The 24,683-nt window shown below is 44.8% G+C and overlaps 2 protein-coding genes across 2 annotated transcripts; both read right to left on the minus strand.

Annotated features, from left to right (window-relative positions):
- Window positions 1-1,227: 1,227 nt before the first annotated feature.
- LOC120021098 (palmitoyltransferase ZDHHC23-A-like) lies at window positions 1,228-3,626 on the minus strand. Its single transcript, XM_038964739.1, has 4 exons — window positions 3,508-3,626; window positions 2,517-3,194; window positions 1,810-1,977; window positions 1,228-1,501 (listed from the first exon to the last, which is right to left on the minus strand). Exons 1-4 carry the CDS (start codon window positions 3,624-3,626, stop codon window positions 1,228-1,230), a joined length of 1,239 nt encoding a protein of 412 aa, XP_038820667.1.
- A 14,248-nt stretch (window positions 3,627-17,874) lies between these two features.
- Window positions 17,875-23,373, minus strand: LOC120021512 (V-type proton ATPase catalytic subunit A-like). Its single transcript, XM_038965300.1, has 15 exons — window positions 23,246-23,373; window positions 22,598-22,696; window positions 22,231-22,359; window positions 21,845-22,059; window positions 21,579-21,716; window positions 21,047-21,198; window positions 20,749-20,911; window positions 20,495-20,603; window positions 20,181-20,303; window positions 19,935-20,049; window positions 19,673-19,736; window positions 19,358-19,561; window positions 19,144-19,238; window positions 18,855-19,026; window positions 17,875-18,692 (listed from the first exon to the last, which is right to left on the minus strand). The coding sequence occupies exons 2-15, from the start codon at window positions 22,677-22,679 to the stop codon at window positions 18,600-18,602; spliced, it is 1,854 nt and encodes a 617-aa protein (XP_038821228.1). The 5' UTR covers window positions 22,680-22,696; window positions 23,246-23,373; the 3' UTR covers window positions 17,875-18,599.
- Window positions 23,374-24,683: the final 1,310 nt, after the last annotated feature.

Raw genomic sequence — 24,683 nt, forward strand, 5'->3', positions numbered from 1 at the left:
CTCAGAAATGTAGGCATATTCGTACACAGAGAGAACCAGTCAGAATAGATTTGCCAGGACCTATACTCTATACCTTATCAGAACAAAATGTCTAATAACACATTTATTAACACAGTCTCTCTCCAGTGGGAACGTGGGTCTCTTACCAGAACAGAGGAGCAGGAGGACCAGTGGTGCTGAGGACCAGTAGTGGACAAGCAGACACTCTTTAGTACTGACACTCATGATGGGAAATACAGCAATGTTGGGGGGGATGGAGAACATCTCTGAGCTTTATGAAATGACAGGAAATGACAGATTCAACGCCAGAGAGTGAGAAGGGTCCAACAAGAAACACAGAAGGCACACCAAGAAATACAATCAGTGTGTGTGTGTGTGTGTGTGTGTGTGTGTGTGTGTGTGTGTGTGTGTGTGTGTGTGTGTGTGTGTGTGTGTGTGTGTGTGTGTGTGTTTGTAGGTTTGTTGCCGGGATGACACAGATAAGGCCTACTGAGCTTCTAGCCACTTCCTTTGAACACAGCAGCCCTGGTCGACTGTTTTTTATGTCCCACTAATCCACATTGTCTCCCACTCTTAGCCATTAGATAAGATATGCTTTATTCACATAACAAACAAACAAGATACAAAGGAAGATGAGTCTTAGTCTAATAGAAGTAAAAGGATAGTTGAAATATAAGTAATGTACTGTACATTAAAACTTAACAATAATAGCACTTCAACTACAAAGAGTGCGTGGGTGAGAGGATGTGTGTCATGTCTGGCAGAACATGTACATCTTTCCTCCCTTTGAAGTAATCTTATGGTCAGGTGCATTCTGTCAATAAGTAGTCTACAGTTTCTTAAACATGTTCTCTAACTCATGTATTTCTATTAATCTATTGCTATTTAGTCTACCATGGTTACAAATCTTGACATCATTTTGGAAAAGATAGAGACAGCAAAATCAAACAGATATTTGTAAGAGGTTAAAACTTATCCTATTAGTCAGAGAAACCCTTTATATGTTTACTACTAATATTAAGAGTGTCAGATCCATGACAACTTGGAGGATCATGGTTATTTTCTCTACCTGGCGTGTTTGGAATGTAGAGGTATATAACAATTAAAAATGAACACCTCTGAGTTGCAATACCTAGAGATCCAGAGCAGCTCACAGTCCCTAAAGCCACACAGTTGAAACCCAGCAATGTTGACCTGCTTAGGCAGTGGCATGGTGTTAAGCCAAGGCTAAACCAAGTCAGTGAGGACGGAGGATGGTCTATCGACAGGCTCTCCCATTGCCAGGAATTCAGCCCAGTTCTGGCAGAAGCCACGTGAGTAGACCCCTGTGTCGTCAACAAGGCCACACGGACGACTCTGGCCATTTTTCCTCCGCAGTGCAAGTTGTGCCTCCCGTTCTGTCACATTGTAGCTGATATTGATAAGTTGCAGCACCAGCAGGTTTAGCAGGCCTGCTGTGACAATACTGCTGTACCAGGCACAGGTGAAGCACAGGGCTGAGCTGGAAAAACATCAGCATGAGCAGAGTTACACTTAGAAATCAGCATAACGTTTTATCTTTCAGTTCTATTTCAGTTGGTTTTAGTTACCTGATTCTTTAAGTAAATCTTCTTGTACTTATTTAAATAACTCAAAACATTTGGTAACTACCTGGTGCCAAATAGCAGGCAATTTAGTGGTGCTTGTTTCAAAGAATCCTAAATACACCAAAAGTAATTATTAGGTAATTACTATGTAATTACAATTGTCATTGTGTAATACATTTTAATGTGTGTACATTTTAAGCAAATACCAGGTACCGTAGTGTACCTGTACTGACTGTAGACACCAGGGCAGTAGAGTAGGGCGGTAAGCAGGTTCTGTTGGGGACACACGCTGCGCAGCACCAGACTGACCCCATACAGAGAGGTCAACAGAAAGAGGAGCAGGGTCAGCAGGAAGCTGCGATGATTAGCCTGGCCCACACAGCTGTTAATCCTGCTTCAGCAGTGATGCACAAGACAACAGAGACACAGACACACAAAGACACCCTCAGTTCAAATGACAGACTTCTGCTGTGTTTGCATGTGAGAGTACAATTAGCATGAATGTGAGAGAATGTGACTATGTGCTCTAAATGTGTCTGGTTGTGTTGGTGCATCTATCTAAATGCCATAGATAACAGATTGTCCTGGTTTGAGGTCGCCTCACCCTGCTGAAGGGTGAACCCCTGTGGGCCCTACACATGTCTGTACAGCCTGGTCTGCTTTGGTGACGTCTTCTTGGCCTGACAGTACGACACTTAGTGAGATCATGATTTTGTGTTGAAGAGAAGTGTTGAGCGAATATAATTGTGGGGGTTCTGAGAGATTAAAATATTGCATGTGTATATAGCAGGGAAGTAGAGTCAGACGTGATTTCGCTGTGGTTAGCTGAGTGTTGCAGAAAGGTATTTCTGTCATCCTGTTGTTGAACAAATAATGGTGTACTAAATGACTGATCCTCCACAACAGACAAAGGTGTTTAATGAAACTCACCAGATACAGTGGTGGTCCAGGCGCTGGACACAGCCTCCACAGATCCGGCAATGTCCCGCCCGAGGGGGACGCACCACTTTGCACAGAGGACACCTGCCCCCCTTCACTGTCAGCGACTGTGTCTGCTGTTCCACTGGTCTGGCTGGGGGGGCTGGCAACACTGACTGGTCCACTCCATTCTGAGAGGCAGAGTCTTTGTCAGACAGTTGGTAATGATTGGTGCTGGTGCTGTGCGTGTCAGCCAGGGAAGGCTGCACGAAGCCTGGCCCCATCTTTGTGCGCACAAGAGAGATAAGAGTAAGAACCACACCCGTTGTCACGGTCACCAGCTGCAGGTGACTTACGTCCCCACGAGGTAGGATCTCTGTGATGAAGAGGAAGTACATGTAGGCTAGGGAGAAGAGCGCTAGGCTGAGGAAGAAGAGGGTGCGGCCCTTCTTCCGGTGTGTGGCGTAGTAGTACCACAGCACCAGGCCAGGCAGGGCTGTCAGAATGACCAGGCCCAGCAGGAAGTGCAGGGCTGCCAGCCGCAGTAGCATGGGAAGCAGCACTAAAGCTGGGACCATGGAGATCTCCACCCGCCTGTCCCCTGATAACAGTCTCAACCTCAGCCGGTCCATCACTGCACCAAACACAGGCAACGCACAGTCAGGTTTCTGAGGCTCACCCTTCAGCCACCTGGAAAATACATGAGTGCAGGGATGACAGAGAGGAAACAGAGAGGGCAGGGGGTTAGACCAAGAGCTTGACTTGGGTAGGAGCTCACCGGAGCGGAATACTGGCACCTCAAATGTTCTACTGCAAGAGCTCCTGTTCCTTTTATAGAATATTAGCTCAAAAGTATTGTGGAGATCATGAACCTAAATATAAACAGTACCAGCACCCAAAATGAGTACTGGCAAATATTTCAGTCCAAGTCAAGCCCTGGTAAGACGTGAACTTGGACTGCTGAGTCCTGCCATGATCCTCCTTCCCATTCCACCCACCTCACCTGCTGCAAGCTTCATCCAGATCGTCACAGTCACAGCAGCATCCATGTGGGTCCAAATCACATTCAAAACAGCACATGGCATCATCTGGCTCTGGAGGCTTAAACTTCTCCCATTTCATTCTGGCTATTCACAGATCCACTTGAAGGTCCTGTGCAAAAGAACAGCAACAATAGAGAGACACAGTCAAACCACATGATAACTATACTTAACAAACATATAAACACAACATGTAAAGTGTTGTCCCATGTTTTATGAGCTGAAATAAAAGATCACAGAATTTTCCCATATGTACAAAAAAGCATATTTCTCTCAATTGATGTGCACAAATGTGTTTACATCCCTGTTAATGAACATTTCTCCTTTCCCAAGATAATCCATTCACCTGACAGGTGTGGCATATCAAGAACCTGATTAAATAGCATGATCATTACACAGCTGAACCTTGTGCTGGGGACAATAAAAGGCCACTCTAAAATGTGAAGTTTTGTCACACAACAAAATGCCACAGAGGTCTCAAGGTTTGAGGGCGCGTGCAATTGGCATGCTGACTGCAGAAATGTCCACCAGAGATGTTGCTTCCTCTACCATAAACTGCCTCCAACATAATTTTAGAGAATTTGGCAGTACGTCCAACTGGCCTCACAACCGCAGGCCACGCATAACCACACCAGCCCGGGACCACCACATCCCCCACATCCCGCTTCATCACCTGCGGGATCGTCTGAGACCAGCCATCCAACAGCTGATGAAACTGATGAGTATTTCTGTCTGTAATAAAGCCTTTTGTGGGGAAAAAACCTCATTCTGATTGGCTGGGCCTGGCTCCCCAGTGGGTGGGCCTATGCCCAGTCATGTGAAATCCATAGATTAGGGTCTATTGAATTTATTTCAATTGACTGATTTCCTTATATGATCTGTAACTCAGTAAAATCATTGAAATTGGTGCATGTTGCATTTATATTTTTGTTCAGTATATACATTATTTGTTCTTTCGGTGTGGTAAGGATATGGAGAGTAGTCTTCAGTCTTCATTCAGTGAAGTGCTTCAGTAATATGGACTGTGTTGGAAATCTTATTCCACCACTGAGGTAATGGTTACCAGTGACTCGTTCTATAAAAAAGTGGTCAGATGAAGCAGATGCTAAACTACAGGACTGTTTTGCTATCACAGACTGGAACATGTTCCGGGATTCTTCCAATGACATTGAGGAGTACACCACATCAGTCACTGGCTTTATCAATAAGTGCATCGAGGACGTCGTCCCCACAGTGACTGTACGTACATACCCCAACCAGAAGCCATGGATTACAGGCAACATTCACACTGAGCTAAAGGGTAGAGCTGCCGCTTTCAAGGTGCGGGACTCTAACCCGGAAGCTTACAAGAAATCCTGCTATGCCCTGTGACGAACCATCAAACAGGCAAATACAGGGCCAAGATTAAATCATACTACACCGGCTCTGACGCTCATCTTATGTGGCAGGGCTTGCAAACTATTACAGACTAAAAAGGGAAGCACAGCTGTGAGCTGCCCAGTGACACGAGCCTACCAGACGAGCTAAATCACGTCTATGCTCGCTTCGAGGCAAGCAACACTGAAACATGCATGAGAGCATCAACTGCTCCGGACGACTGTGTGATCACTCTCTCCGTAGCCGACGTGAGTAAGACCTTTAAACAGGTCAACATACACAAGGCTGCGGGGCCAGACGGATTACCAGGGCATGTGCTCCGGGCATGTGTTGACCAACTGGCAGGTGTCTTCACTGACATTTTCAACATGTCCCTGATTGAGTCTGTAATACCAACATGTTTCAAGCAGACCACCATAGTCCCTGTGCCCAAGAACACAAAGGCAACCTGCCTAAATAACTACTGACCCTTAGCACTCACGTCCGTAGCCATGAAGTGCTTTGAAAGGTTGGTAATGGCTCACATCAACACCATTATCCAGAAACCCTAGACCCACTCCAATTTGCATACCGCCCAAACAGATCCACAGACGATGCAATCTCTATTGCACTCCACACTGCCCTTTCCCACCTGGACAAAAGGAACACTTATGTGAGAATGCTATTCATTGACTACAGCTCAGCGTTCAACACCATAGTATCCTCAAAGCTCATCACTAAGCTAAGGATCCTGGGACTTAACACCTCCCTCTGCAACTGGATCCTGGACTTCCTGATGGGCCGCCCCCAGGTGGTGAGGGTAGGTAGCAACACATCTGCCACGCTGATCCTCAACACTGGAGCTCCCCGGGGGTGCGTACTCAGTCCCCTCCTGTACTCCCTGTTCATCCACGACTGCATGGCCGGGCACGACTCCAACACCATCATTAAGTTTGCAGACGACACAACAGTGGTAGGCCTGATCACCGACAACGACGAGACAGCCTATAGGGAGGAGGTCAGAGACCTGGTGGTGGCAGGATAACAACCTATCCCTCAACGTAACCAAGACTAAGGAGATGATTGTGGACTACAGGAAAAGGAGGACCGAGCACGCCCTCATTCTCATCGACGGGGCTGTAGTGGAGCAGGTTGAGAGCTTCAAGTTCCTTGGTGTCCACATCAACAACAAACTAGAATGGTCCAAACACACCAAGACAGTTGTGAAGAGGGCACGACAAAGCCTATTCCCCCTCAGGAAACTAAAAAGATTTGGCATGGGTCCTGAGATCCTCAAAATGTTCTACAGCTGCAACATCGAGAGCATCCTGACTGGATGCATCACTGCCTGGTACGGCAATTGCTCGGCCTCTGACCGCAAGGCACTACAGAGGGTAGTGCGTACGGCCCAGTACATCACTGGGGCTAAGCTGCCTGCCATCCAGTACCTCTACACCAGGCGGTGTCAGAGGAAGGCCCTAAAAATTGTCAAAGACCCCAGCCACCCCAGTCATAGACTGTTCTCTCTACTACCGCATGGCAAGTACCGGAGTGCCAAGTCTAGGACAAAAAGGCTTCTCAACAGTTTTTACCCCCAAGCCATAAGACTCCTGAACAGGTAATCAAATGGCTACCCGTACTATTTGCATTGTGTTCCCCCCACCCAACCCCTCTTTTTACACTGCTGCTACTCTCTGTTTATCATATATGCATAGTCACTTTAACTATACATTCATGTACATACTACCTCAATTGGGCCGACCAACCAGTGCTCCCGCACATTGGCTAACCGGGCTATCTACATTGTGTCCCGCCACCCACCGCCCGCCAACCCCTCTTTTACGTTACTGCTACTCTCTGTTCATCATATATGCATAGTCACTTTAACCATATCTACATGTACATACTACCTCAATCAGCCTGACTAACCGGTGTCTGTATGTAGCCTCGCTACTTTTATAGCCTCGCTACTGTATATAGTCTGTCTTTTTACTGTTGTTTTATTTCTTTACCTACCTATTGTTCACCTAATACCTTTTTTGCACTATTGGTTAGAGCCTGTAAGTAAGCATTTCACTGTAACCTGTTGTACTCGGCGCACGTGACAAATAAACTTTGATTTGATTTGAACATCTTAAACTTGCATGGTAATGTCACCTCTGTCAAGGCCTGAAGTCAACTGTCGCCTCCTACAGTGCATTCGGAAAGTATTCAGACCCCTTGACCCCTTGAATTTGTTACGTTACAGCCTTATTCTAAAATCGATTAAATTGTTTTTTCTCCTCATCACTCTAGACACAATACCCCATAATTACAAAGCAAAAAAAGGTTTTTTAGAAATTTTAGAAAATGTATCATAAAAAAAAATTCAACATAACATTTCCATAAGTATTCAGACCCTTTACTCAGTACTTTGTTGAAGCACTTTGGCAGCAATTACAGCCTCAAGCCTTCTTGGGTATGATACTACAAGCTTGGCACATCTGTATTTGGGGAGTTTCTCCCATTCTTCTCTGCAGATTCTCTCAACCTCTGTCAGGTTGGATGGGGAGTGTCGCTGCACAGCTATTTTCAGGTCTCTCCAGAGATGTTCGATCGGGTTCATGTCCGGGCTCTGGCTGGGCCACTCAAGGACATTCAGAGCCTTGTCCCAAAGCCACTCCTGCATTGTCATGGCTGCGTGCTTAGGGTCGTTGTCCTGTTGGAAGGTGAACCTTCGCCACAGTCTGAGGTCATGATTGGCGGAGTGCTGCAGAGAAGGTTCTCCCATTTTCACAGAGGAACTCTGGAGCTCTGTCAGAGTGACCATCGGGTTCTTGGTCACCTCCCTGAACTTCTCCACCGATTGCTCAGTCTTGGTGGTTCCAAACTTCTTCCATTTAAGAGTGATGGAGGCCACTGTGTTGTTAGGGACCTTCAATGCTGCAGAAATGTTTTTGGACCCTTCCGAAGATCTGTGCCTCAATACAATCCTGTCTCTGAGCTCTTACGGACAATTCTATCAACCTCAACCTGGCTTTGTTTTTGCTCTGACATGCACTGTCAACTGTGGGACCTTATATAGACAGGTGTGTGCCTTTCCAAATCATGTCCAATCGATTGAATTTACCACAGATGGACTCCAATCAGGTTGTAGAAACATCTCAAGGATGATCAATGGAAACAGGATGCACCTGAGCTCAATTTCGAGTCTAATAGCAAATGGTCTGAATACTTATGTAAATAAGGTATTTCTGTTTTTTATTTGTAATACATGTGCAAAAATTTCTCAACCTGTTTTCACTTTGTCATTATGGGGTATTGTGTGTAGATTGATAAGGGATACTTAACAAAAAATAAGTCTGTAACTTAACAAAATGTGGAAAAGGTGAAGGGGTCTGAATACTTCCCGAATGAACTGCATACGAAAAGCTAGCTTGCTGCTCTAGCGGTATGTACGGTTGGAGCATCACCTTTCTCAAATCCGGCCCTCAAGGTGTGCAGGACTGATTCAAGGACTGACTGGCGCCCCAGATGAGGGGTATATCTGGGTGCCAATAATCAATCAATTAACTAGCAGGGAGAGAAAGACCTTGAAAATATTATTTGACTCTGAGTACTCTCTTAGATGGTCTACTTCATGGATATAATTTAAGAATCTCTTTGTCTTGACCCCCCACAGACAGTTCTTCATCATAATGAAGACATCAAGGTTAAGTTGTCTGAAAGGTCTCCACTACTTGCGCTCAAATCGATTGCAAGTGCACGCACACACACACATTTTACTAGTCTTACCAACTAGGAATACTATACCATCATCTGCCTCATGAAGTGACATGGGGAGTCAATTAATGGAATCAATTGTAATAGCTTTTGATTTTAACAAGTTTTACAATAAAATGACTTTCCTCTAATATGTCGCTTTTAGAAACAAGGCCGTCATTTCCTTAGGGAAGACCTATCTGGGCCAACTAAACCCCGGTCCCCAAGCACGCCAGTCGTACAGTGAGATAGAATGTACGTTGTTGGAGTGACTGCCAGTGTTGGCTTTGTCTTCTGGCATTCTACTTCAAATATAGCCCAGCTCTTCGATAGTGAGTGAATTTAAGTTAAAAATGCAGAGGCAGTCTAAATATTGACTTCACTATTTTCTTCTCATTAAATTAACTTGAAATAACTGTAGGCTATAGTCACAGTTTAAAGGGAAAGGTTGAACAAACAATGCAAATGTATTAAACAATTATTAAGTAAATATGTTTCATGTTTCAATCCAATATTCTAAATGAATGGGATATCGCATAGCAATAAACAAGGTAGTCAATATTTTGACCACTTCTGCAGTTTAAACTTGTTCCCAGAGAATTACATCTCATAACGCCTATGATTGCTTCAGTAGCCTGCATTGTGTAAAATTGTGTGCATCTAGCTTACCTTTGAGAGAAAAAAAGTGCATAGCCTACATTTACCTGGACCGAAGATTTATTCGGTGAAAGCACCTTTTCCTCGAAGACTAGGCTAAAGACCCTTTGTTTTAGGAACATCAATCATTTTTATTTATTTATCTTATGTTTTTCCTGAAATATATGTCTGATTTTCCACGTCAAACCAAATATCCGTTTCAATCTGTTTTAGTTTATGGTCGGTTGACACGTCTACACTAGAAAAACTTCAGTCCGAATTTACGTGGCCGCGAATTCCAGGTGGTACCGGGGTATCCAACAAGCTTTGATAGGTGTGATATCCGTTTCAGTCAAAAACTTTGTATAGTGTAATATCCTGTAATCCAGACGTTTTTTTTGGCGGGGAGAGCTTGATTAGGTTTTATTCCTCCTCATGGGAAAGCAACATGTCGGTCATTGTAGAGGAGCAGACTTGATGAGAGGAGATAGCCAGATTGGCTTGGGTGACAGTGTTGAAAAGGTAATTGGCATGCTTTCCAGTGGCAGCGATAGCGTGTGGCAGCGTATGGAGGTGGTATGCATGCCGCGTATTCTCAGACAGAAAGTGTCACCACTGCGCCAGACTACTTTGGAAGGGGCAACACAATTTAAATAGCTCAAATGGTCTATTGCGATACATCATGGGAGGATGGTATACTTGTAAATGTGCTGATGTAAACAGTAGGCTAAAGCTTTGTTGGACATTAACAAAATGTATTTGTCTGACATGATATCCCGACCTCCACTCAGTGCTGTGAATGGCTGAGGCTGATGGTCCTTGCAAAGTCAATGTTCTGCACCTGAGACATTGCATAGTTTATCATTTTTCAACATCTCTATAGAAATACATGATATTAGACTATACTGAAATTGCCTTAAATGCCACGATAAGCACAGATGCATAGACCTCACCCCTGATATTACCATCACCCTGCTCTAATGTGTTATAGGTCAATCACCCTTCTCCAGCCAGTTGTTCCCTTCAATAGCCTTTAAAATTAGTCTGATACCATTTTGTTATTACGGCTGCCGAATTGTTGGCTTGGAAAACTTTAGGTAACTTTAGCCTGGTGTTGCTGCTGCTACATGGACAGTATGTCATGGGTGTCCCTTTCCATGAATGATAACACTGAGGTGTTAAAAAGTCCAACAACAGCCCTGATAATCCACACTGAGTTGACTTGGTGTGGGAGACAAGACAGGCGACATAGTCATGCAAGAGGGGAGTAGGAAGATCCGTGGGACAGACCCACCCTTCGGCATCATATTTCCTCCAGCCAGCAATATGACCCGTCCCCATCAAGTGTATGTGTGATGGGAAGCAGGAATCACATTATGTTAATAGGTAGAGTAATACAAAAGCAGTGCTTTCTGATGTAAGGTTATACTGAAAATAAACAAAATGATAATTGACTTTTGACAAATAAAAATGTGCATATTCAGAGGTGACATATTATAGCTCTAACCTAAATGAGGCATCTTAGTAAACCAAGCCCCAATGAGCAGCAAACAACCAAAACAGACAATTGTCTACTGACAAATAATTGTGTGTGACTCACAATGCACACAAACATTTGAAAAAAACCAAACAGTTATGTAATTTGTACCAGTTTACATGGATTCTGATTATATGGTTATGAAAAAACATTATTGTGTACAAGTGAATGACATGAAATACATTTTAAAAAGTGTGCATATTTAGATTTCTCTATAGATTTCACTTGTAAATACCCAATCACACGCACACACACACACACATTGGGATATCGGTACACAGCTGAATTTTCACTTTACAGTAATGTCCACTCTGGTGATGCAGTGTAGATGGACTGGATCAATACACAGGATGAAGCTCCCCCTGCCACAGGTTATTGGGTATGGTCCCATTAGTCAAGCTGTAGTCCGGAACCATGCAGCAGTTAAAAAGCCTGGCGCACATAAGCTCTGTCAGATACAGACTCTCTAATCTATTTTGGTGGGGTTAATGCAGTCAGTCACAGACAATAACAAGTGCAACGTCTGACTAGCATGTACAGCTGTTGTCAGCAAAAGTGGAATGAACGAGTGTAGACCACTGGAGTCTGGTGGGAGGAGCTATAGGAGGAAGGGATCATTATAATTGCTGGAATGGAATCAGTGGAACAGAGTCAAACGTGTGGTTTACATGTGTTTGATATGTTTGATACCATTCCATTTATTCCATTCCAGCCCTTACAATGACCTTGTCCTGCTATAGCTCTTCCCATTAGCCTCCACTGGTGTGGGCCTATGTGTAAAGACCTAATAGCGTTGAGGAGGTTGTTGTATGGCATCTGCCTGTGTATGATGACTTGAAGTCACCCCTGAGTTTTTTTGTTGCCGTTAACCTTTCCTTTGAAATCCCATCATGATATCAAAATGTGAAAATATTCCAAAAAAGGTATTACTTATGCAAAGGATAATAACATGCAGCACATACTCCAGATATGTTTTAAGTTCAGTTCTAGAATTTTGACAATGTCAGATCTGCTGTGATGTCTTTCAAGTTTGCCTATTCTCCTATTAACTGTCTGTGTAAATCCATGGTGTCCTTGTTGTCCTTACTAGAATGTGTGAACTGTTGTAAGCCAATATCTGTGTAGAGGGTGTGTGTGTGTGTGTTTATTAGTGGGTGTGGGTATTTGGTTGCGTGCGTGTGTGTGTGTCTAAACTGTTTCTCTCGTTGACCGGGGGGATTCTCTGGTGCTTCTAACCCCATGCAAGATGCTGCCCATACCGAAGGTCCTGTAACAGACACCACGACAGTGACGGCACTATCAGAGCCTGGCTCTGAGACAGAAAACACTTCACTTTCTTCTGATGTCCGTATTGATGTCCCAGTGGAGGAAGAGGGCCTTGTGGAGGACGACGGCCTTGTGGAGGAGGAGGGCCTCGCAGAGGAGGAGGGCTTTGTGGAGGAGAAGGGCTTCGTGGATGGGGAGGGCTTCGTGGAGGAGGAGGAAGTTGTGGAGGGGGCCTTGTGGAGGAGGAGGGCCTTGTGGAGGAGGAGGGAGTTGTGGAGAAGGAAGGACTTGTGGAGGAGGAGGGAGTTATGGAGGAGGGGGGAGTTCTGGATGAGGATGGCCTCATGGAGGAGGAGGGCCTTGTGGAGGAGGAGGGGGTTGTGGAGGAGGAGGGCTTTGTGGAGGAGGGAGTTGTGGAGGAGGGGGGCCTTGTGAAGGAGAAGGGAGTTATGGAGGAGGGGGGCCTTGTGGGGCATTGAGGACTATACCACCTCAGTCACCGGCTTCATCAAAAAGTGCATCGATGACGTCGTCCCCACAGTAACCGTACCTACATATCCCAACCAGGACCCATGGATTACAGGCAACATCCGCACCAAGCTAAAGGCTAGAGCTGCCGCTTTCAAGGAGCGGGACAGTAATCCGGATATTTATAAGAAATCCCGCTATGCCCTCAGACGAACCATCAAACAGGCAAAGCATCAATACAGGACTATTGAATCCTACTACACCAGCTCTGACGCTCGTCGGATGTGGCAGGGCTCTCCGTAGCCGATGTGTGTAAGACCTTTAAACAGGTCAACATTCACAAGGCATTCCCAGACGGATGACCAGGACGTGCACTCAGAGCATGCACGGATCAACTGGCAAGTGTCTTCACTGAACGAATCATGTGTCAAGCAGACCACCCTGTGCCCAAGAAAGCGAAGGTAACCTTCCTAAATGACTACCGCCCTGTAGTATTCACATCGGTAGCCATGAAGTGCTTTGAAAGGCTGGTCATGGCTCACATCAACACCGTCATCCCGGAAACCCTAGACCCACTCCAATTCATATACCGCCCCAACAGATCCACAGATGACGCAATATCAATTGCACTCCACACTGCCCTTTCCCAGCTGGACAAAAGGAACACTTATGTGAGAATGCTATTCATTCACTACAGCTCAGCCTTCAACACCATAGTGCCCACAAAGCTCATCACTAAGCTTAGTCCCCTCCCTGTTCACCCACGACCGCGTGGGCAATCATGACTCCAACACCATCATTAAGTTTGCTAACAACACAACGGTGGTAGGCCTGATCACCGACAATGATGAGACATCCTATAGGGAGGAGGTCAGAGATCTGGCAGTGTGGTGCCAGGACAACAACATCTCCCTCAACGTGAGCAAGACAAACGGGATGATCGATGGGGCTGTAGTGGAGCGAGAGTTCCTTGGTGTCCACGTCACCAACAAACTATCATGGTTCAAACACACCAAGACAGTCGTGAAGAGGGCATGACAACGCCTTTTCCTACTCAGGAGACTGAAAAGATTTGGCATGGGTCCCCAGATCCTCAAAAAGTTCTACAGCTGCACCATCAAGAGCATCCTGGCCGGTTGCATCACCACCTGGTATGGCAACTACTCAGCATCCGACCGTAAGGCGCATGACCCAGTACATCACAGGGGCCAAGCTTCCTGCCATTCAGGACCTATGTACTAGGCGGTGTCAGCGGAAGGCGCAAAAAATTGTTAAAAGATCCAGTCACCCAATCATAGAGTGCTCTCTCTGCTACCGAATGGTTCGCGGTACCGGAGTGCCAAGTCTAGGTCCAAAAGGCTCCTTAATAGCTTCTACCCCCAAGCCATAAGACTGCTGAAAAATTTATCAAATGGCCACCCGGTCTATTTAGATTGACCCCATCCCCCTTTGTTTTTACACTGCTGCTTCTCACTGTTTATTATCACTTTACCCCCTTTATATAACCTCATTATTGTTATTTTGTTGTGTTACTTTTTTATTTTAGATGTTTTTACTTTTGTTTATTTAGTAATTTAGTATTTTCTTTAAACTGCATTGTTGGTTAAGGACTGTAAGGTCTACAACTGTTGTATTTGGCGCATGTGACAAAATAATTTGATTTGAGTTCTGGAGGAGGGGGACCTCATGGAGGAGGGTGTTGTGTGGGAGGAGGGCCCTGTGGAGGAGGGAGTTGGTGGTGGAGGGGGGCCTCATGGTGCAGTAGCAGCCCGATAAAGAGAATGCGATGGCGGGAGACAATGTGGTCTTCTCCTGCTTGCTGTCTGTAGGTGACCCAGATGGGGTGGAGGTATAGTTGGTGCTCCATGGGCACGAGGAGAGGCACACCATACTAGAGGGCAACCAGACGTCTGAGGATACCTTTGCAGGCTGGGCATTCTTCTCTGGGAATCCCATTGCTGGGGACTTCTCCATGATGCTGAGGAACACATCAAGAGTTTGCCACTGTCGCCCCATAATGGCACCACTGTGGAGGGGAGTGGAATTAAGCTCAGCATCTGCAAGGACCTGGATTAGTGGTGTGGTTGTCAGGTGAGAGAGTGTGTGTTCCATTTAAAAACAGCATTTAGAACCGTGGGAAATAGTGATGCTCAATAAGATTACATTACAAGTTGTTTCAGATGTATACAGTATAAGCTGATTTTGATGCAATTGAGAAAAATACTTGTTTGTTTTGTTTTCCAACTATTTTCTATTATTTACATATTTTGGGTTCGATGAAAAGTAACAATGTTTCAATACAGGATTTTTTTTTTTAAACGACATTTTTGTGAATTGTTTCTTTTGAAGGATACAACTTTTATGACAGTAGCTAGGTTTCCATCCAATTGGTGACAGATTTTCATGCGAATATTCTAAAATCCACATAAAAACAATATGCGCATTTTCCCACCAGAGATGTGTTTCCATTAAATGGACTTGTTGCGGATAAAAAGCTGTGCGTGATGACATAGTGCACATAAAAATTACATTTGCGGTTAAATTCCCCTGTATGGGATAAAAACAATACAAGTTAAATGGGTTTCCATCACATTTTCAACTCTACTGATGGTTATGTCACAAAAAAATGTTGTGTTGTAGACAGGTTAGTGGTTTAGCAACAAAACCAACGTGTGCGCAACTATGGGGCAAAACAGACAGGGTTGTCTTAGGTTGTTGACAACATGTAAACTAGATTTTGTCTCCAATGTTTATTGAAAATATAAATACATTTGCACAATGAGCACTTGTCTCTCAAATACATTGTTACAGCTAGCCAGCGAATGGTTCAAACACACGCATACAGTCATGAAGAAGGTGCGACAGCGCCTCTTCCCCCTCAGGATCCTCAAAATGTTTCCCTCAAATCCTCAAAAAGTTCGCCTTTGATCGCACGGCGCTACAGAGGGTGGTGCGGATAGGCCAGAACATCGCTGGGGCCAAGCTCCCTGCCATCCAGGACCTCTAAATAAGGCGGTGTGAATGGAAGGCCCGGAAAATCGTTAAAGACTCCAGACTGTTCTCTCGGCTTCCGCACGGCAAGCGGTACATCAAGTCTGATACCAACAATCTCCTGAACAGCTTCTATCCCCAAGCCATAAGATTGCTAAATAGCCAACTAAATAGCTAACAAATAGCTAACTTTTTTTTCACTCTCACGCACACTGACACTCCAACACCCACACAAACACTGACTCCATCATTTGATCACACACCCATAATATGCACATGCATTTATACTGACTCTACACACACACACTCACTTGTGTGGCCCACCACTTCGCGTCTGAGCCGTTGTTGATTCTAGACATTTCCACCACAATAACAGCCCTTACAGTGTACCGGGGCAGCCCTAGTAGGGCAGAAATTTGACGAACTGACTTGTTGTAAAGGTGGCATCCTATGATGGTGCCACGTTGAAAGTCACTGAGCTCTTCAGTAAGTCCATTCTATTGTCAATGTTTGTCTATGGAGATTGATTACACAGCCATGCAATGTTATACACCCGTCAGCAATTTGAAGGGGTGTCCACATTCACTGTATATACAGTGCATCTTCCTCAATCACCAGTATCCCTGCACATTGTAAATATGGTACTGGAACTGATCCTGTATATAGTATGCTTACTATCTTTCTCGTGTTGTTATTTTTATTTCTTGTGTGTTTTTGTTCTACGGCGGCAGGTAGCCTAGTGGTTAGAGTGTTGGGCCAGTAACCGAAAGGTAGCTAGATCGAATCCCAGAGCTGACAAGGTAAAAATCTGTCGTCTGTATCACATCCGGACGTGATTGGGAGTTCCATAGGGCGGCGCACAATTGGCCCAGCGTCATCCGGGTTTGCCGGGGTAGGCCGCCATTGTAAATAAGAATTTGTTCTTAACTGACTTGCCTAGTTAAAAGGTTACATAAAAATAAAAACAGATATACATAATTTACATAAGTATTCAGACCATTTGCTATGAGACTTGAAATTGAGTTCAGGTGCATCCTGTTTCCATTGATCGTCCTTGAGATATTTCTACAACTTGATTAGACTCCACCTGTGGTAAATTCAATTGATTGGACATGATTTGGAAAGGCACACACCTGTCTATATAAGGTCCTACAGTTGACAGTGCATGTCAGAGCAAAAACAAAGCCATGAGGTTAAAGGAATTGTCCGTAAAGCTCCGAGACAGGATTGTGTTGAGGCACAGATCTGGGGAAGGGTACCAAAAAATGTGTGCAGCATTGAAGGTCCCCAAGAACACAGTGGCCTCCATCATTCCTAAATGGAAGAAGTTTGAAACCATCAAGACTCTTACTAGAGCTGGCTGCCCGGCCAAACTGAGCAATTGGGGGAGAAGGGCCTCCTTGCTCAGGGAGGTGACCAAGAACCTGATTGTCACTCTGATAGAGCTCCAGAGTTCCTCTGTGGAGATGGGAGAACCTTCCAGAAGGACAACCATCTCTGTAGCACTCCTCCAATCAGGCCTTTATGGCAGAGTGGCCAGACGGAAGCCACTCCTCATTAAAAGGCGCAACAGCACGCTTGGAGTTTGCCGAAAGGAACCTAAAGGACTCTCATACCATGAGAAACAAGATTCTCTGGTCTGATGAAACCAAGATTGAACTCTTTGGCCTGAATGCCAAGCATCACATCTGGAAGAAACATGGCACCATCCCTACAGTGAAGCATGGTGGTGGCAGCATCATGCTGTGGTGATGTTTTTCAGCGGCAGGGACTGGGAGACTAGTCCGGATCGAGGGAAAGATGAACGGAGCAAAGTACAAAGAGATCCTTGATGAAAACCTTCTCCAGAGCACTCAGGACCTCAGACTGGGGCAAAGGTTCACCTTCCAACAAGATAACGCAGGAGTGGCTTTGGAACAAGTCTCTGTATGTTCTTGAGTGGCCCAGCCTGAGCCCGGACTTAAACCCGATCGGACATTGACGAGACCTGAAAATAGCTGTGCAGCGACACTCCCCATCCAACCTGACAGAGCTTGAGAGGATCTGCAGAGAGGAATGGGAGAAACTCCCCAAATACAGGTGTGCCAAGCTTGTAGGATGTAATCGCTGCCAAAGGTTCTTCAACAAAGTACTGATTAAAGGGTCTGAATAATTATGTTAATGTGATAGTTTTTGGAAAAATGTATACATTTGCAAAAATGACTAAAAACTTATTTTTGCTTTGTCATTATGTTTTTTTTTCTTTAATCAATTTAAGAAAAAGGCTGTAACGTAATAAAATGTGGAAAAATTTAACGGGTCTGAATACTCCATCCAGCATAAAACACCAGGCAAATGATTATTTCCCATTCATTTATTTTCTTTAGACTTACACAATACATGTGACATAAATATGCCTTCAAGGTGGAGACAACTGATTCTAACACACACAGTTTCTGTCTCACACAACAGAAAAACAACAACATTGACAACATCTAAATATCCACAGAGAGAAGAACATAAAATACCATCTGAGAGGCATTGAGAGGAAGAGGGCCTCAACCTCCTGAAATAAACAAGGTGCCTCTGTCCCTTTACCCCTGTGTACATTCCCATTTTTGTCAACCATCTATTGGTGGTGGTCAGTCACACCTGGGAGATGAAGGTAACACTCCACGTGTTTCAGCTAGTAGTTAAGTACAAGTGTAGTACCTGATCGGGGTCCACTGATTATTGTCTGTAACCAGGGCTGAAGTCGTGTGCTCTTCATGGATGACAAGGGGGCTGAAGGGAGAGGAGAACATCCATACGATGGGGTCACGGATGATGGTTTTGCTAATGGTAATAGATTTGGTAAACATTAATTCAAGTTTAAACTGAGAAAAAAAATGATTCCAGTACTGCCTTGTACATGACAGTATGGTGAAATTAAAAGAGAAATAAAGGGGTTGAACATCGTGTTGGAATGTGGAGGAATGAACACTTAGGAATGACTGAAGTGTGACTGTCACTGGCCTAAGTAGACATTCACAAACAGGGGCCAGAGAGCACTGGGGGCTAGGAGGGGAGGGAGGGGAGAGCTCAGTCCTCCAGGGTACGGAAGGCATTCTGCATGTCCTCCAGCAGCTGAGAGTAGTCTGCTTTGATTTTGGCCTCGCCCTCCTTCACTGGATCCTGAAACAACAGTTACACAGAGACACTGAGGCTAGGAGACACAATGACACCCCAAGACAAAGTCCCACATTGGATGTACAAAGACCAGAGATGGTAGAGGGATTGAGGAAGTTGATTTTGAATGCAGATGAACATGGATAAAGGGGCTGAACAAGCATGTACCTTGAACTTCATAGAGCTGAGTCTGTAGAGGATCTCTCCCATGTGCTCCCGGATCATGGACCAGGTGATCTTGTTGTCACTCTGAGCCGTGGTCTCCACTGCATGGCGTGCCAAGTCGTAGAACGCAATTGTGTTGGAAAGGATGCCCACCGTTTTGTAGAAAGGGCAGAACCTTCGGGAAAAGGACAAAAAAGTCAATCAATTAACCAATATGGGCTTAATAACCGATGATTAAGTCATTTTAGTATGTTTATGACACAGATGAATGTGTGCCAGAGTGTGTATTTACCTGTCATACGGAGTATATCCATTCTGCTGCAGGAAGTCATCCTTGAGTAGTTTAGCAACCTCCAATGTGATCTTGTCGGTCTCAGCGAGAGATGCCTGTTGTTAAGTTGACATGGGGGACAGCAATAAGTGCCTAGTGGGTGCATACACATGCCAACCATCAACCTAGGCAGTATATCAACCCATAACCCTTCCTCACATGGGCTCAGCCTCACCTTGCCTACAAGCTGTACAATCTCAGCCAAATCCTCCTCCTCCTGCAAGATCTCCTTGGTCTTGGTGCGAAGCGGCACAAACTCAGGGAAGTGCTTGTCGTAGTACTCGTCCAGCGCCCGTGTGTACTTGCTGTAGCTGATCAGCCAGTTGACCGAGGGGAAATGCTTTCTCTGAGCCAGCTTCTTATCCAGGCCCCAGAACACCTGAGAGATGGAGAAAGAGACAGAGAGAAGATAAATACAGGAATGAGGAGTAGGAAGAGTAAAGGTTTGAATTGTCAAAACTTTGTCATATATACACAATTGAGGCATTACCTGTACAATACCCAGTGTAGCTGAAGTAACAGGATCAGAGAAGTCTCCACCAGGGGGAGACACACTAGGGGAAATAACACCAGGCCAAGTTATTCAGACACCAGTCTGCCATCACTGTATCATACGTTTCAAGGTGGATAAGACTACATGGTTCAGGTATCTGTTGTTGCAGGACTGGTACAGAACCTGTCTGACCCTTAGTGCCAGGAGGTAAGGGGGGTGATAGAGGTTCCCCCTGCTGGTAGAATGATATAGTACTCACGCTCCAACAATGCTGACGCTGCCCTCTCTCTCTGGGTTGCCCAGGCACTTAACCCTGCCAGCACGCTCATAGAAGGAGGCCAATCTGGCTCCCAGGTAGGCAGGGTACCCGCTGTCTGTGCACAAACAGCACACAGAGCTCTGACTGGCTCAAAATGGCAGATATGTTGCTGTGATAGTATTACCAAAAAAAACATGCTCTATTGCTATTGGCTTATTGTACTCACCAGTGGCTTATTGTACTCACCAGCAGGCATCTCAGCCAATCGTCCTGAGATCTCCCTGAGAGCCTCGGCCCACCGGGAGGTGGAGTCGGCCATCATGCTGACGTTGTAGCCCATGTCTCTGAAGTACTCAGACAGAGTAATTCCTGCAGTGGCACAAAGCAGATACAGTCAGAATCAGAGGCACAGAATTCCAGTCACCACAAGGTTATGAGAACGAGTGGCTAATCCCCCCACATTCTAGACCAAAAGATTTACAACTACCAACAACGATGATGATTCAAAACAGCCGACACCAGCTTTATAGGTTGCCATCTGTAATGTGATCGCCTGGTACCTGTGTAAATAGAGGCCTCTCTAGCAGCGACAGGCATGTTGGAAGTGTTGGCCACTAGAGCTGTTCTCTTCATGATACTTTCAACCTTTCCATCCACTTCCATTGTAAGCTATGGAGCAGGGAGGAATACCATTAGTCAGACTGAAAACACATCACAAACTGGTGATCGGCTATGCCAGACACCCAAGTAGTGTAATTCACTGATCTCATTAACATGTCAATGATTAGAACTTGACACACGGACTATCACTAACCTCAGGGAAATCTCTCAACACTTCAGACATCTCATTTCCACGCTCTCCACAGCCCACATAGATGATGACATCACTGTTGGAATACTTGGACAGGGACTGTGAGATCACAGTCTTGCCACAACCGAAGGCTCCTGGGATAGCAGTAGTACCACCCTGGACACACCTGTGAGCACAGACAAACACAGAGCCAGAAGCAGGTGACTTGTCAGAGGCTTAAGTAAAGGTCAGGAAGAAAGGATATGAAGTGGGAATGAGTCAGTAGAAAAAAGGAAAAGAAAGTAGAGATATGTATACTCACGGGAAGAGGGCATCCAACACTCTCTGGCCGGTGAGCAGGGGGTGATTGGCAGGTAGCTTCTCTGTGACTGGGCGAATCTGTCGCACTGGCCAGACCTGGATCATGGTAAACTTCTCCTTCAAACCCTCAAACTCCAGTTCCAGCACCACATCCTGCCGAAACACACACAATTGACCAAACAACAGAGACAAGACAATGGCATTATGCCATTCAGCTGTAAAGATGTTAGTAGGTGGAGGGTGACTCACATTTAGGGCTGTGACGATACCAGTATGGCAATGTTTTTTTCCCAAGCCAAACATTTACACGAAGCAGAACAAATTCTTTGGTCCTTTAAAAACCTGCTGTATGTAAAATATTGTGTACTATAGTTTGGAAAATACATAAATATGACTCCGGACGACAACATAATGATGTTTGTTTCCAACGTTAGGGCTGTTTTCATTAAGAAGTTAAACCCGCTTTGTGTTTCGTTTCCTTGCCACGATACTAACGAGTATCGCGATACTGGTATCGTCCCGGCTCTACTCACATTGACATCATAGTTTCCAGGTGGGGCCACGTAGGTGACAGTGCCTCTGCTCCGGGGAGGCAGCATCAACTTGTGTTTGATCAGCGAGTTCTCAAAGACCGTACCATAGATATCCCCACCTGTTATGTGACTGCCGGTCTGAGGCAGAGATGGACAGGGGGGAGAGAACATAATATGTAGATTCAGGAGATGGATCATATTTCAGTGGAGACACATTCAAACACATCTTGCTTACACACTCACAATGAAATACATTGTTTTCTTACTCTAAGACTCTGGCCAGGTGTAAACTCCCACTTGAGGTCACGGTTGAGGGCTCCAATGTTGACTCCTCTAGGGATGTAAATGCTTTGAGTGAGGTCATTGATGTCTTTGAGGGGCCGCTGGATGCCATCAAAAATGGACCCCATGATTCCCGGACCCAACTCTACAGACAGGGGCTTTCCTGTCCGAAGGACAGGGTCACCGACAGACACACCAGCTGTGACGTACTTTCAGGAAAACGAACCATGTAGCCTAGTAATATGCCAGACAAGAGGACAGGCTAGAATACATCAGAATAGAAGTACACAAAAGTAAGTGAATCGTCAACAGTTACTGAAGGTGGGAGTAACTGTATGTCTAGTTGAGAAGGTATGACTGGAAAGGATACAGGTCTCCTCATAGACCTGAATGGTTGCCATGTCTCCCTCCAGCCTGATGATCTCTCCCACCAGCTCACTGTGACCCACACGCACCAGCTCGTACATGGCCGCTCCTGCCATGGCGGTGGCCGTCACCACTGTTGATTAAACAAGTTAGACAAAGAACAGATGACAGAAAACATGTTTTTGAAAGTAGCAGGCAGACTGGCTACATGATCAAGTCGAAATATATATTTTTGCCATGCTGGAAAAGAGCAGGCTGAATTGACCAGGTGCTATAGCATGTGCTGAAAGCATTGTTAGCTCACTGCACTAAAGCCCTAGGCACTGGCATGAGAGAGCCTGGGATCCTTGATTTGAACTGCAGACACTGACCTGGACCAGAAACTCCATGCACATATCCAAACTCGCTTTCCCGCTCTTCATCACGGATCTTAGGAAGCTTGGAAGTGTCCATCCTGAGTGTGTGTGTGTCTGCAAAGAGTAAGAAGAGGAAAAACATAGAGTCAGTCATGTGACACTCCACTATGACGACACATGAAAGACATGACACTAGTTATATATTGATCAACTGTTTCAATAAATTAAATGACTTAATGGAATGAAAATAATTCACCATAACCACACAGAATCAAAAGACACATTTCATTCATTGGTACAGTGACATGTAAGCTTGCTCAACGCTAATACCTGGAGAGCTTCGATACCATCTGCTTGGCAAAAGCAGGAGAAAAACAACAAGCTATGAAGCTAGCAAACTAGTCTCTACAGACCATAATACAACTACAAAAGTTATGAAATACAGTCTTAGTTTCAGTTGTGTATCACACAAACAAGCAAATCATACAAGCTAGATAGAGCTAAACTAATCGTAGTCAGGCAGGTGACACTGACAGAACGGAAATGTAACAACAGCTAACGTTAGCTAATCTGCGTGGTTTATCATAATTTATTAGCCAGTTGCAATGAATTGACAATAATGTTACCAAACTATAATGGATTCATATGATTCGGGTTGATTACCTTCTCTTAGTATTCAATGGTCCAGGGCCCTTCAGAATTTTCTGTCGGATTAGGAGACTGATCAATTGACAGGCGCAAGACTATTTTGGGAAACAATCACCATTGTGGCTCGGAAGCCCTAGATTACATTAGAAAATACGAGCTCTGGGAGTCAAAATGGCGTAACAGCGCAACAGTTTCCTTCCTCTTTCGGCTCGTTTAGCTCGAATGCGGCAGCGGCTGCATTCCAATATCATTGACTTGATTTCCTCGTCTCCTTTCCTCAATGACAAAGTTTACTTAGACACTCAGTCAAAATCAAGCTATTGCTTTGATGTAGCAACACAGTCGAATGATATCCAATCACTTAGCCCATTTTGGCTGTGATAGGCCTATTGAAGCAGAACATTGGAAAAATAAACTTGGGAGATATATTAGCCGAATAAACTGCCCAGTTAAGATTTTTAAATCAAATTGGCCTAACTATGCTAGGCTATTTAATCAGCAAAATAGGCTACATAGCTACATATATATTCATGTGCCCATATAGTAGGCTAGCGTCTGTAAGGAATAGTCTAAAATTAGTGTCCCATGACACAAATTATGGAGAGAACAGATCCACAGAGCAGAACCAACTCATGTTATGATGCATCACATGGCGTGAATCCAATGGTAAGCCTATGCGTTCATTTTACATAGCGTACCTATTGCTCCCTGCATGATTTTATTAGCCTATTCTAAATATGTATAGTTGCGCTTTCGAAATAGGAACAAGCGCTGCGGTCATAACTTTTGATCGGTTTAAATAGCCTAGTTGTCATGGGATATAGGCCTAGTCTATTGTAGAAAGGGTGGTCGATTGAGCCACATATGTTATATGTTATTTATCATCTTTTAGGATTTATTTCCAGGTTATTATTTTGTAATAACAAAAATTACTGACACGGGATTCGTCTCTCCAGTTGGAACGGGATGAGGACTGTGCGTTTTGCTGTTGGGGCTTTTATCAGTCTGATTTTCCAAGTGGGTATGACGCAACAGAGGACGAATGGTGAATATTGCCATAGTTGGAAGGACGCTCAATCTAACTGGCGAGGGGGTTTCCATTGTCCGGAGCGCCACGATCAAAGAGAAGCTGCGATCTGTTGTGGAAAGTGTGAGCTGCGCTACTGTTGCGCACTAAAAGGAGCTAGACTGGATCAGGGTAACTGCAACAACCACGAGCAAGTTCTACAGCCTGGCACGTCTGATGACGAGAAAGATGCCAAGAGCGCAGGTAAATTTTAACTTTGGCTACTGAAATAGGAACAAATACTTGGTCAATTATTATTTTTCATTAAGACCTAATGTGCTAGCTATAGAAGGCCTTTTTTTAGGCATAGCTACCTATTCCTTGATAACACACACAGTGAGATTCCTTATAAATGGTATTGAGGAATGAGAAAGCCTAATGCAGTGT

The sequence above is a fragment of the Salvelinus namaycush genome, chromosome 26, assembly GCF_016432855.1.
Source record: "Salvelinus namaycush isolate Seneca chromosome 26, SaNama_1.0, whole genome shotgun sequence".
In the NCBI taxonomy this organism is placed as follows: domain Eukaryota; kingdom Metazoa; phylum Chordata; class Actinopteri; order Salmoniformes; family Salmonidae; genus Salvelinus; species Salvelinus namaycush.

Coding starts and splice junctions, on each gene's coding strand:
- LOC120021098 (XM_038964739.1), bottom strand. CDS start 3,626: ATGAAATGGGAGAAGTTTAAGCCTCCAGAGCCAGATGATGCCATGTGC. Junction 3,195..3,507: donor CTGGATGAAGCTTGCAGCAG/GTGAGGTGGGTG, acceptor TGTATTTTCCAG/GTGGCTGAAGGGTGAGCCTC. Junction 1,978..2,516: donor CTGGACCACCACTGTATCTG/GTGAGTTTCATT, acceptor CTGCTGAAGCAG/GATTAACAGCTGTGTGGGCC.
- LOC120021512 (XM_038965300.1), bottom strand. CDS start 22,679: ATGGACACTTCCAAGCTTCCTAAGATCCGTGATGAAGAGCGGGAAAGC. Junction 19,737..19,934: donor AGCGTCAGCATTGTTGGAGC/GTGAGTACTATA, acceptor TATTTCCCCTAG/TGTGTCTCCCCCTGGTGGAG. Junction 19,239..19,357: donor TTGTACAGCTTGTAGGCAAG/GTGAGGCTGAGC, acceptor ACTTAACAACAG/GCATCTCTCGCTGAGACCGA.